The sequence below is a fragment of the Pygocentrus nattereri genome, chromosome 12, assembly GCF_015220715.1.
Source record: "Pygocentrus nattereri isolate fPygNat1 chromosome 12, fPygNat1.pri, whole genome shotgun sequence".
Classification (NCBI taxonomy): domain Eukaryota; kingdom Metazoa; phylum Chordata; class Actinopteri; order Characiformes; family Serrasalmidae; genus Pygocentrus; species Pygocentrus nattereri.
In genome coordinates, this window is record NC_051222.1 from 33,726,656 (window position 1) to 33,740,904 (window position 14,249).

General features: G+C 40.7%; 1 protein-coding gene across 2 annotated transcripts in view; it reads right to left on the reverse strand.

The window, feature by feature from the left end:
- The window catches only part of si:dkey-76b14.2 (DENN domain-containing protein 1B), a 36,944-nt gene that overhangs the window by 7,618 nt on the left and 15,077 nt on the right, over nt 1–14,249 (reverse strand). For both annotated transcript variants that reach the window (XM_017682672.2, XM_017682671.2), the window contains 9 exons: nt 12,703–12,756; nt 12,463–12,573; nt 8,052–8,152; nt 7,581–7,626; nt 7,199–7,300; nt 6,262–6,387; nt 4,670–4,771; nt 2,760–2,850; nt 2,590–2,630 (listed from right to left, as the gene is read on the reverse strand). In XM_017682672.2, the coding sequence (XP_017538161.1) occupies nt 2,590–2,630; nt 2,760–2,850; nt 4,670–4,771; nt 6,262–6,387; nt 7,199–7,300; nt 7,581–7,626; nt 8,052–8,152; nt 12,463–12,573; nt 12,703–12,756 (774 nt within the window). The remainder of the gene's footprint in view (nt 1–2,589; nt 2,631–2,759; nt 2,851–4,669; nt 4,772–6,261; nt 6,388–7,198; nt 7,301–7,580; nt 7,627–8,051; nt 8,153–12,462; nt 12,574–12,702; nt 12,757–14,249) is intronic.

The following is a 14,249-nucleotide window of genomic DNA, read 5'->3' on the forward strand; positions in this document are numbered from 1 at the left end:
TTAGAGTCGGTTATTCATTCAGCCTAATGAGAAACTGTAGAACAGACTCGGTTTATATCACAATACCTACATTTAGAGTCGGTTATTCATTCAGCCTAATGAGAAACTGTAGAACAGACTCGGATTATATCACAATACCTACATTTAGAGCCGGTTATTCATTCAGTCTAATGAGAAACTGTAGAACGGACTCGGTTTATATCACAATACCTACATTTAGAGTCGGTTATTCATTCAGCCTAATGAGAAACTGTAGAACAGACTCGGATTATATCACAATACCTACATTTAGAGCCGGTTATTCATTCAGTCTAATGAGAAACTGTAGAACAGACTCGGTTTATATCACAATACCTACATTTAGAGCCGGTTATTCATTCAGTCTAACGAGAAACTGTAGAACAGACTCGGTTTATATCACAATACCTACATTTAGAGTCGGTTATTCATTCAGCCTAACGAGAAACTGTAGAACGGACTCGGTTTATATCACAATACCTACATTTAGAGTCGGTTATTCATTCAGTCTAATGAGAAACTGTAGAACAGACTCGGTTTATATCACAATACCTACATTTAGAGTCGGTTATTCATTCAGTCTAACGAGAAACTGTAGAACAGACTCGGTTTATATCACAATACCTACATTTAGAGTCGGTTATTCATTCAGCCTAATGAGAAACTGTAGAACAGACTCGGTTTATATCACAATACCTACATTTAGAGTCGGTTATTCATTCAGCCTAATGAGAAACTGTAGAACAGACTCGGTTTATATCACAATACCTACATTTAGAGTCGGTTATTCATTTCAGATGATATTTATTGTGTATGTGTTTGAAAGATCTCACTGGTAGGTCAGGTGCGGATATTGTTGCGCTTTCTAAATGACAGATTCTGCAAACATCCGTGACTGAATCATCTCTTTATACAGCCGTGTATGGCTTATCAGTTAGTTCTGATCACATGATCTCATTAGTTGACAGCATGAATTGTTTACTCTAAGCTGCTGCTTACTTCACCCATACTTTAATGAATCAAAAACCAGATGAATGGATAAATACATTATTACTATGTTGCATATCAACACACCACCTGTGCTGGACCTACTTTTTGGTGGAGAAAGAAATGGCCAATATACATGCATAAGAAATCAGTTTTTGGCTCCTTTGCTTCACTTTTTTGACTATTTTTTAAAATTGTTGTGTAAAAAGTAATAGCATTTCAGATGGTTCATTACTATGAACAGCATTATGACTGTGACGATGTACAGCAACCAAATCACAGGCATGATTTTATTCCATAACACACAATAATCACTGTGCTTTTGCTTAAATAACTTTAATACAGGTTGGTAGTGAGTTACAGTGGAAAGCTGTTTTAGGTTTTTAATCTAAAACTGTTTCTTGATATCAGATATTCAATATTAGCAAGCAACATTTCATTAGTACTAGTAGAAAATGGAATTTTACATTTGAACATTTTTTTCCATGTTAAAAACACCTATTTAACGTGAATTATGTTTCAACATGTAAGATCTCAGTTCTCGGTAGTAAGAGCTCATGGCTTCATTTTAATGTCCGGAAAAATGTTTTAACTACTGTTGAAGGTAACGCTTTCTATGAATGTCACATTTGTGAGCAGCTATAAACACATTTATAACATGTTACAATGCATTCATAAGGCTTTATATACATGGTTATAAATATTTCTAAAAATGAATTACATTGAATTACACTTTACAGCCATGTTTATGTATATTATAAATTGTTAATATAATGCATTATAAGTGGTGTTAATAACGTTATACTGTCATTGCCAAAGCTTGGAATAGCTAGAAATATTATGCCCTGATATTTCCAGAATTTTATTTGAGCCGGAAAGTCACAGTGGAGTCAAGGCTTCGAGAGGCGAGATTGTACAGTGCTGTCATTGTAATTTGTTCCCTCACTGGTTCTAATGTCAAGTGAACCCTTCGCTCTGTAACACTACACTACACTACAGTGATGCTGATTCCTGCTGGCGTTCTATCAGATATGCAGTGTTAAGTTAGTGCCAGGCTAATGGTGGTGCACATTAACAGTGGTGAACATTGATTTTCCCACATTGGGTGAAACTCTGAGGGCAGCTCTAGTTTAAACTCTGACATTTGAAGCCTGTAATGAGCTTTATTGTGTTTTAGTGTTTCAGTAAATCCTTCAGTAAATACTTCAACTTGAAGCCTCAGTCTTAACACTGGAGGAGGCTTTAGTCCAGTACGCTTCACTTTACTGAGAGTGGATTAATACAGCTTATGAACTCTTATAATTTGTCATTAGCAGTACTTATAATGCATTATGGTAACAATTCATAATGCATAATAAATGTGGCTATAACATGTAATGCATTTTTATAGTTATAGCTATGTTTATGATGCCTTATGAATGCATTATAACATGTTATACATGTGCTTATAGATGCTTACAAACTTGGTGTTCATAGAAAGTGTTACCACATTAAATTTTAAGATGTCATAAATTTAAGACAAGTCATAAATAATGAAATTCTTTTATCCATATGTTACTGTGTAACTTAAAGAATAAAACTGACCTTCAGGTTGCCCACCCACTGCTGGTACGATTTGGAGCCGCCTATTATGGGGAACAAAGAACAAAATGTTTAGAATGCATGATTTACTGAATTTATGTACAAATGCATGTAAACATTCATATGCATACATTTATACAGAGTCAAACACACACACACTCACACACACACACCTGATGACGCTCCACACTGCAGTATTTCCTCCTCAAACAGATCGTCTGGTTCTTTGCCCTGGTTCAGCATCTCCAGACGCCAGTCAATAAACTGGAAGCATTCAGACACATGTACAATATTATAGTGGTAATTACATATAGCCTAATAAAACACAATATTGTTATTGTAATACAATATAATGCACACACACACACACGCACATATTATCTAAGCCGATTATCCTTCTGGGTTGCATGGGTGCTGTGATAGGTAATATAATATAATATAATATAATATAATATAATATAATATAATATAATATAATATAATATAACTCTCTACTTAGTTCTGTAGCCATGTTAATGTTATAAAATATGATTTTATTAATAATATGGAGGTAGTATTTCATTAGATAATTAATATTAACACGTAAAAGTAGATATAAAACATAAATGACCTAAATTGACCATATAAAGTGACACCTTCTTTAAATGTTAAAAATATGAAATATGACCATTATATATGGTATTATACTATATTATATTATGTGTAATATAATGTAATCTTTTCAATATGTAATTTACAACATTATATTGTTTTAGACATTTAAATATTATCCATTTAACACTTATATTTTGAAATTTTTCATATTCACATAGATAGATATAGAGATATGAGAGAGCCATTTGAACGCAATCAAAATAACACAGTTGAACACTGGGTGGCAGCATGGAGGCATTACATTCCCATGCAGCCAGGGAACCCAGCGCTCACCCGTTATGGACTGTGTGTGTGAGTGTTAAATTTTGTGTGCTGGTCAGAGCTAAATTAATGATTAATGAAGTAATTATGAAAAAATGCAAAACAGCCTGTTTTGAATGCATTGTTTTTGTGATGTCACAAAGGTATTTTAATAAATTAATTATGACTGTTTTTGGCACATAAATCTACACAAACATCATAAATGTATGATGCCCTGCTGGTGACATCCCGTATAAATAAAACTAACATGTGGCCGCAACTTAGTAAGGTGCGGGAAGGAGATAATTAATTCGCGGCCATGACTTAATAAGACGGGGGAAGATCGTGCCTTACTAAGCTATGGTCAAGACTTGTCTCATTTTCATGCCTTACTAAGTTGTGGCCGTGCATTAGGATCTCGTTCCCACACATTACAAAGGTATGGCCACACATTAGGATCTCGTTCCCATGAATTATTGTGTCATGGTCATGCATTAGGATGTCATTCCCACACCTTACTAAGTTGTGGCCATGCATTAGGATGTCATTCCCACACCTTACTAAGTCTTGGCCACACTTTAGGGTCTCGTTCCCACACCTTACTAAATTGTGGCCACACATTATTTTTATTCATACGGGATGTCACCAGCAGGGCTCTGTACAAATGGAGCTCAGAGGGGGGGGAAAATCTAATATAAATGTAGAACGTGGCCTTTTCTGGTTCTAACACGGTGGGAACATTGTATTGGTCCCTGTATGGACACTGGAGGTCATGCTGTCAGTAGCAATACCAACTTTGGACACCAGAGGTCATCATCCGCTGAACACTAGACTGTCACTCATTCCCCACACCTGTTTTCCCTTTCACTGACTACCTGTCCTACACATACACTTCTCCAGACTTGTCTTCTTTGTGAAGCATTGCCAGTTATTTTTATTCATCTTTATCTTTAGCCTTCTACTTTTTGTCCTGTCGCTTGTTTGCCTGGGTTTTTGTCTCTTTGGGCTGTTTTGATGGTAATGTTTTGGATTATCTGGTGTCTGACCCCTGCATGTTCTTGGGCTCTGTTTTTAAAATCGCTGAACTTTGCATTAAACCTGTAAGTGGATCCTTCCAGCACACCTATGCCTCCTACATCACACATGCTCATGTCTAAGTTCAGGAGCTGCTGCAAGGCTGACTGCATACCTGCTTGAAGAACTGCAGGTGAACAGCACTCTCGAGGAACTGCTTCATGCTTTGAGATTTGTGGGTGAGGAACAGGTCTTCACTGAATGCCACGGGTCCTCCCTACAGACAGAGACAGATTTGCTTTGAGAAAAATGGGATATTGTTGTTTGTCATGGGTCATAAAACCACTTAACGTCACTAATTTAAAGTGGGTCCTCATATCTGAAAAGATCTGATCAGGCTCTTCAACTGGAAGGCAGACTTTACTGTTGATGTTATGATGCCTCCTGCAGGGTGGGGATATTATTAAGGGGCTAAAAAAGATCAAATAAAATCAATAAGGATAAAATAAGCACACTGTGTGTTCTCTGTTTAAGTCTTTTGTACTGGAATCATAATCCTGGACAAAACACTATTTAAACACTATCTTATTTGCTCCACAATGTGTATTAGATTGACACCAAACAGGAGGAAGCAAAACAGCTCTAGGCTCACCACTAAGAACCTTGGAGAACATAAGACACAAGGACTTGTTCAAACTTGTCCAAAGCTCTTTTATCAGTTTCATTGAGGCATATTGGGATATGCTAAAGTTAGCCAAGGACTAGTTTGACAATACTGACACAGGAATTGAACAAGTTATTGCCAAAACAGGTCTATGCTAGGCAAAGTGACATTGATTGATGGGCAAAAATAGATGCACATTCCAGAAGAGCCAAGGCAGATGCAACATCATGCTGACTCAGATGACTCTCAGTAGTTCCTTCACCGCCATAAAGGTGAGTCGAGTCAAACTACCACAAATCAAACTCCCTCTGGTCTACTGATGTAAAAGCTTCATGAAGACTGATGATGAGATTATTGTCAGCATCAGGAGACAAAGCAGACTCTGGGAACTATAATGTTGTATCCCTCTTGTCCATCAAAGGGAAGGAAATTCCATACATAATTGCAACCTCCAAACAGATGTTATCTTCACTCCCAAAGTTGCAGGACAAATGCAAGGAGATGCAGAGATGATCGCTACACAGTGTGAACATTCTCCTTCAGGATTTTCTGATATAGAGCAGAATTCATGGTTGCATCAATTACAACAAGTTGTCCTGGTCCTGCAGGAGCAAAGCAGCCACAAACCATCACACTACCATCACCATGTTTCACTGTTGGCATGATGTTCTGATGGTGGAATGCAGCATTAGCTTCATGCCATATGTAACGGGACCTATGTCTACCAAAAAGTTACACCTCATCAACCCACAGAATATTATCTCAAAAGTCTTGGGGGTCATCTAGATGTTTTTTGGCAAATTTGGACTGACCACATGGAGCAAAGTCTACCTTGGGAATGTGTCCCTCAAAGCGGACACTGGAAACTATGTGTCAACAGACACCTGGAGGTCAAAAGAATCGTGCAAGGATACCTAGAAGGAGGGGCATAGGGGAAGTGGCTTATGGAGCAACACTATGGACCAGGAAGGGGGCCACCCAAGACCCCCCAGACACCCCACTACAAGAAGGTCTCTAAATGCATGCACTGCATTGTCCACACTGCAGAAAGGTCTGTATCGCTGTATTTGATGATATTAGAGAGACAATGTGCTGTAACTCACAGTAGAGTAGACTAAGGCGTCTCTGTAGCCTCCAAACAGCAGAGCCTGAGCTCTGAGAAACGCCCGAGCCACACCAGCACCTGGAGACGTCGACTGACGCTTCAGACGCACTTTGAGAGCTGTGACCTGCAAGCAGACACATACACCAAACCACAAAGGCACAAACACCCACCCAAAACAACACACAAACACCACGCACACACCCAAACGTCTTTAGCATAAAGATGTTCAAGCCACACAGTCAACCACACATACATGAGAAGGAGCTCTAGTAAACTCAGTCACAGTGACCTGAAGCACTCGTCTCCAAACACTGGTGTTTCATATTATTAATAGAAATGACTGGTGGAGAATTATTAGGAGTGACTGGTGGATAATCAGCAGAAGTGACTGATGGGCTATTAGTACGAGTAATTAATGAATTATAAATTGAGCTGGGCAATTATTATGAGTAACTGATGATTAATAAATGAGATTGGTGGATGATTAATAGATAATGACTGACAGATAATTAACAGGAGAGATGGATGGAGGTGTTGATGGATTATTAATGGGGTTGTGGTGGTGGATCACTAATTGACATAATCGAAGGATAACGAACATGAATAAATAATGAATAATTCACAGGAGTGGTTGGTGGATAATTATTAGGGGTGATTGTTGAATGATTAATAGAACAATTGATGGGTAATTAATAGATATTGACGGATCATTAAAAGGAGAGATTGATGGATAGTAAACAAGAAGGATTGATGGATAATTAATGGGACTGAATGATGGATAATTAATCGGGGGGATCGATGGATTGTTAACAGAACAGGTTGATGGACTGAAGGGTTAATTATGGGTTAATTATTAATGGGTGTGGTCACTAGACATGATGGGCATTTAACACACATGATTGGTGGATTATTAAGAGAAGTGACGGATGCAATACCACGTCTGATGGGAGCTTCTTGAGGTCATCGTGAGGAGACTCCATAGTGTTGGTGTCCACGTTCAGAATGACCACGTCCTCCAGAGCACGACTCCTCACTCTCTGATAAGACAATACACACAAATACACACCGCTCATAACACAGCATGGATCGAGGTCATGCACGAGTTCCAGCACTGACCGAGCTACAACCATCCAATCAATGCGCACACAAACGTTTAAATACTGTTAGTTCAGGAAAAAATAAGATAGTCATTTGCATTTGTACAAAGTTAGTCTTGATTCCAAAAGTGTAAGGAGAGGGAAGGTTTGCACATAAGAGAGAGAGAGAGAGAGAGAGAGAGAGAGAGAGATTTACTGGTAATAGACTATAGATGAGTACCTCTATTAGACTGGAATGAACTCCAATAAGGTACGGCATCGGAGCGCTGCAGAACACAGAACCATATATTTACAGATCAGTGGTCAATAGATATTATTTGCCGTTATCAGTCTGACACTGAAATTCCAGCGTTTAAGTTCACCGGAAAACTCAAGGCGCGGTAATTCTCTAAGGATCTGTCTGATTTGGTTGTCATGGTAACATTAAGCTAATTCATGTTCCATCTTTATACACTAATCACTATTGAATGCATTGACTGTGCGACTCGACCCAGGTGTTAATGCCAAGACGCTCCAATCAGCAGGGCCGAACTGCTGTGAGCTTGGTTGATGTGTAGATACTCGCTAAAAACTGCAGATTTTACGCATTAATTATGACAAATCTCAGGAAGGACACTTCAGAACAGTCCTACAGATTGTCAGACACCACCCAAAAGGCTCAGCAGGGCAGAGTGAGTGTGCAGGTTCTCACCAGCAGTAGTCGAGGAGGTGTGGGGGCAGGACCGGTATGAAGATGTGTTGCCAGTACATGGGGAGGAGCATGCCGCTACATGCATGCACACACGCCGTCAGCTGCAGGACGAGAACAGAAGATATAACAGCTCAGGATATTTAGCATCACCGGCCACAGCTTGTCTAGGCTGCCATTCCCACCACATGACCGTAGTCCAGTTCTAATAAATGCCCTAAATCAGGGTTCTCTGACTCAAATCAGTGGTCTGAGAGGGGAAAGGTCCCAAAAGTAAGAAGTGCACCTTAATCAGTATTTATTAGCAATTCATGTCACAGCAAACGACTACCACACTATTAAAAAAGACGGTTCTTCAAGGGTTCTAGAGTAAAGAAAATGGCTCTACACAGAACCATGAACACTCAAAGAACCCTTCGCATTCGTACAGGGTCATTTGCATCATGAAAGAGTTCATCAGATTGATAGAAAATTGCATGAATGTGCTATAAATGGTTCTACATAGAACATTCCTGAAAACGGCTCTATTTAGCACCCAAAGGGTTGTTCTATAGCTATAATCTTGACACTGTAACAACTGAAGAACCTTTCGGTGCAATATGGAAAGAAAACCTTCAAAAAGGTTCTCTATAGAACCATCTATAGCACATTCACCATCAATCTGATGGACACTATCATGATGCAAATAACCATTAAATTGTGCAAAGGGCTCTTTGAGTGTTCATGGTTCTACATAGAACCATTTTGAAAAGGGTTCTGTATAGTACCCAAAAGGGTTCTTCTATTGTTACAAGCTTGACACTGTAACAGTAGAAGAACCTATTGAGTGCTAAATGGAACCATTTTCAGAAAGATTCTATACAGCCCCTTCTACACCACGTTGTCCGTGAATCTGAAGAACCATTAAACCATGCAAAGGGTTCTTTGACTGTTCATGATTCTACATAGAACCATTTTGAAAAGGGTTCTATATAGCATCCACAATAGTTCTTCTACTGTTACAAGCTTGACTCTGTCATAATAGAAGAATCCTTTCAGTGCTACATGGAATAATTTTCAAAAAGATTCTATATAGAACCATCTACAGCACATTCTCCATCAGCCTGTAGAACCTTTTCATGATGCAAAAAGCCCTTTCATTAATTACATTTTTTAAAGTAGTCATAGTGTTAGAAGCATTATTTTATAGACATTTAAACATATTGATAATTTGAGTCTGCACTCTTCAATAATTTGGCGAGACCGATGGCTAAGACAAGTTAAAGATGAAAACAGAAAAACATGTCCTAGGTCTGGATTTGAGTCTGAGACTGGGCTAGAGAACCACATCACCATGAAATCATGAGCACATGTTCAGAACAGCGTGCAGGAGAGCTTCTAGAAGTAAACATCCAACCATCCATTTTCTAAGCCGCTTCTCCGTCAGGGTCGCGGGGGGTGCTGGAGCCTATCCCAGCAGTTTTCAGGCAGAAGGCAGGATACACCCTGGACAGGCCACCAGTCCATCGCAGGGCAGACAGACAGACACAGACAGTCACTCACACCCAGGGGCAATTCAGCATGTCCAATTGGCCTGACTGCATGTCATTGGACTCCAAACCCGGAGGAAACCCACACAGACACGGGGAGAACATGCAAACTCCACACAGAGAGGACCCTGGCCGCCCGACTGGGGAATCGAACCCAGGCCCTCCTTGCTGTGAGGCGACAGCGCTACTCTCCATGCCACCGTGCCGCTCCCAGAGGTAAACATGTATATGTAAAATAGATTTTGGCTTAAAGACGCAGTGTGTAGGATTTGCTGACATCTAGCGGTGAGGTAGCAGATTGCAACTGAATCCCACTCCCTCACCCCTCCCTTTCCAAGTGTGTAGCAGAACCTATGGTGCCTGTCCAGGTTTCGTTTTGCTTCTACATGTTTTTTGCTTCTTTGACGATTTGATGTTTCACCTTTCCTTGTTTTACCTTGTGCTAAATAATATGTTCAATCCACAAATCCATCAAATTCTGGGATCTCAAACTTCTCGAAACGCAAAATGGTCAGCCAGCACCATCAGCCATGACTGATTCTTCTTTTTTCTTACAATTGGTGCTACAGCGCCACCAAATTCAAGCCGCAGTTTGAGCGTAAAAATGCCACTGTAGAAACATGGAGGTGCAACAAGGATGTAAAAGGCCCAGGAATTTAAGGGGTCAAGCACACTGATAAAATGGATTGAATTGACCTGCTATGTTAATTTCTACAAGAATAAAATTTATTTTCAGCATAACTGCCAATTCGCCATGCAGTTATGTTTGTAACATATTTTATTTCACCTGCAACCGATTGACACATTTACTGATTGACTCGTGTTCCCATGAGACTAGCCAGAAAACAGGCTAGGCTGAGTCCCCCTTCAGGACAACCTCCAGTCTACAGTAGGCTCTGAAGTTCGGCCCTCCCCCACTTCCCCATGTTATATTCATATTATGAGGTGTTTCCTCTGGACTGGAGGAAGTTCTTGAGAGTGTGAATTCATATCAGTTTCATATCAGTTTTACCAAGTTCACACCAATTCTCAACATGCGTGTCTGACATCCAGTTACCACTTACAAAGGCAGCTCAACACTAAGATAACCTTGCTAATCTAGCTAATCAGTCCATGCACAATATACAGGCACATGCAAAACACGCCCTGATCAAATGAGACGTTTAGTTGATTCTTTAAGTGAAAATAAGTTAATAAAATGCAGAGAACTGAATTAAATATGGTATTTTTTCTGCACATTTTGGAACGATTTCTACTAATTAGCTGAGTTTAACACATTGAGGAAAAAAACTAAATATATTAAAGATAAAATATAAAACATGTTTTATGTTTTAGTCCCCGTGTAGACAACGCGTTTACTTAGTTCCGCTTAGAAAACCAGGGGCACCCAAACTTATGCCTGCAACTGTATGTCATCGTATGCGATTTCTTCATATTTCTGGGTTAAAAGTAATTCAATACATGCCAATGTGTTCACAGCGAGGGGGGCCTGGGTTCGATTCCCCGGCCGGGTGACTGGGGTCCTCTCTGTGTGGAGTTTGCATGTTCTCCCCGTGTCTGCGTGGGTTTCCTCCGGTTTCCTCCCACAGCCCAAAGACATGCAGTCAGGCCAACTGGACATACTAAATTGCCCCTGGGTGTGAGTGACTGTCTGTGTCTGTTTGTCTGCCCTGCGATGGACTGGAGGCCTGTCCAGGGTGTATCCTGCCTTCTGCCCGAAGACTGCTGGGATAGGCTCCAGCACCCCCCGCGACCCTGACGGAGAAGCGGCTTAGAGGATGGATGGATGGATGGATGGATGGATGGACACAGCAATATATACATCTAACTGACGCACCAAACCACTGATACACATCATCGCTCTGCTTTTTCGTTCAGGATGAACTTTTTGACCAATCCGATTGTTGATATGTGGCTTAGTAACGTTGTTGGATTGTGGTTAATTGTAAACTCCTGAATGCATAGAGTGGCTGATGATATAAGAACAGTCCTTCTGTCAGCTCATCGTAGAATGTTGTGTGCTTGTCCTGTGCTTCTCTATCATGGGTACGTAACCTTGAGACTTAGAGCAAGACGGCTGTTGGACCAGTTGAGGATGATACCACTCACTATAATTGTTGTTTACTCCTGGTTTCCATGGGGGACGGAACCTAACAGGCAATCTGTGGACATCTCTGTTTGAAGTTGTCCTGAAATGAACCTAACCTTGTCCTCAAAAGTGCACGATTTTTAATAATCATCTAAGGTTGCCGGTCGCCGGTTCGATCCCCAGGGCCGACAGCACATGACTGAGGTGTCCTTGAGCAAGACACCTAACCCCCAACTGCTCCCCGGGCGCCGTGGATAGGGCTGCCCACTGCCCCCTAGTGTGTGTCTATTCACTAGTGTGTATGTGGTGTTTCACTTCACGGATGGGGTTAAATGCGGAGGTGGAATTTCCCCGTTTGTGGGACTAATAAAGTATCACTTAACTTATTTTTAACTTTAAAAAAAACAATATTAGGCTGCTTTGAGTGCTTATAAGCAGCCTATAACTCTGTATAGACTTCCTCTCCTTGCACTTGCGCGTGGAAGTGGTCAGCTGTCGGGTCACTGTGCTGAAAGTAGAGCTACTGCAGATTGTGGAAAAATATAGAAACTGAAACTCTGCTTTAAACCAGCACACAGCTCACCTTCTTCTAAAGCTCAGAACATTTTATTATTACTGATGTTATGATATTATTGCAGTCCTGAAAGAAGGTTGCACTGCAGCCCCCCTCAACACCCCCACCCACTAACAGCGTCCTTGCTCTTAGCTCAGGTTCATCATTAACCCCTTGTTATTTGCTTCTCCTTTAAGTGCTGTTCACTCAGTCAGAGGTGATAAGGGCTGTTGAAAGGCTCACCGTGCTGAGTTTACTGCAGCAGATGAGGATGCGTCTCTCAAACAACATGCTAGCATACAGTTGCAGCAGGTTCCCCACGTCTACAGCCACGACGAGCTCCGTCAGGTTCCTCTAAACACACACAAACAGGGTCAGTTCTGTCGTTTCTGCGCACTCACAGCAACATTAGAGTCAGAATCAGGGTGTATTAATGAGTGGATAGGTGGATAGACTGGCAGACAGACGTGAAGATGCACTCACACTTTCTGGTATGGATGGTAAAGCCTTTGGATCAGGAGCTATAAAATACGGGATCTAAGAAAAAGAACAAAGGTTTCCATGGTGAGCAGGACGCTATCATACACGAAATGCACGGTGGCAAATTTGAAGTGCATTCCTGGTAAACAAAGGTTAGAAATGGTCTCCCACGTCGTTCCATGCCATGTTTTACTTCTAAGGTGTATTTTATGCGTTAGAAATGCTACAGAGCCCTAACTCGACTCTGCACAGCATAGTTAGGCTCAGATAAATAAAGGATTTGAATGTAAAAAACAGTTTATAGGCTGCTCAGAAGGAAAAAAACAACAGTCATTTAAAGGGCAAACTCTGTACCCTTACTGTTATAGGAGTCTTCATCGACCTTGCTCTCGTGGGAAAAGTCCTGCCTCTCCTTCATCTCTACAGGTTTATATTCGGTCCCACTTTGTATTAAGTGTCTCTGTTACGTGCCAGTGTTCCACATTTGTTTCCTTTCTATTTTCTTGCCCAACCAGATCAGGTGCAGCTGTGCGCATGATGGATAATTGTGGACCTTGGATGCTTGGCTGTGCTTATTTCTCCTCTCCACCAATCGGGAGTGGCTGATTCCTGCTGTGGGACGGGCCTTGGCGGATAAAAGGATTCACCTGTGGCCGGTTATGAGAAGAGCATTTAGCATGTTTGAAAGTCAGCCGTAGTTCCTCCGTCTCTTTCTCTCTCTCTCTCTCTCTCTCTCTCTCTCTTTGTTTTTCTCCCCTTTCCAGAGCAAAGTGTGGACAGGCAAGTTGGGCGCGCCTATATATGTGCATTCATTATAGTCGCTGGATTGTCTAGACACAGTGCCACCCGCTGTATTTTGGGACAGGGTGAGATTCATGGTTAGGTAGGTTAGATTTGTTTTTTTTTTTGTTTGTTTGTTTATTTCTTTGGCACCGTCCATCGTCCACCTTTGTGGCTGGTTGGGCTTTATTTAGTTATTGTTTTGTGTATTGAATGGTTTGTTATTCTTTCTCTTTTCTTTTGATTTATATTAAGTATCCCTAGCTGCATCTGAGGGGGACGTAACCATCTCTAATAACTGTGTCGTTACATGTAAACAACATATGCAGCAACAGCGTAACTACTAATGATTTAGTCAGTGTTACAGATGGACTGCAGCCATACAGCTTATGTAATTACACATGGGTATCAACTTTAGTTTTGCCTCATGCAGTTACACAAGTGTATCTTAACCTCTTATTCTCAGGGTACGTTTCGGTTTTCCCAGCTTCTTTGATTATAAAGGGTTTAAAATGATATTACCCGTTTATTTGAATGGAAAGAAGAAAGGTCCAGCCTCATACGACGCCCACCTTTTGAAGGTCGCTAAGTGATGAAGAATATGATGAAGAGCGTTTTGGTGCAAAAGACACACTTGTGTAATTACATGAGGCAAAACTGAAGCCGATACTCATGTGTAATTACATACGCGGCACTTTTGTAACATCGACTCAATCATCAGTAGTTACAGTGTTGTTGGATATGTTATTCATGAGTAACTACACAGTTAT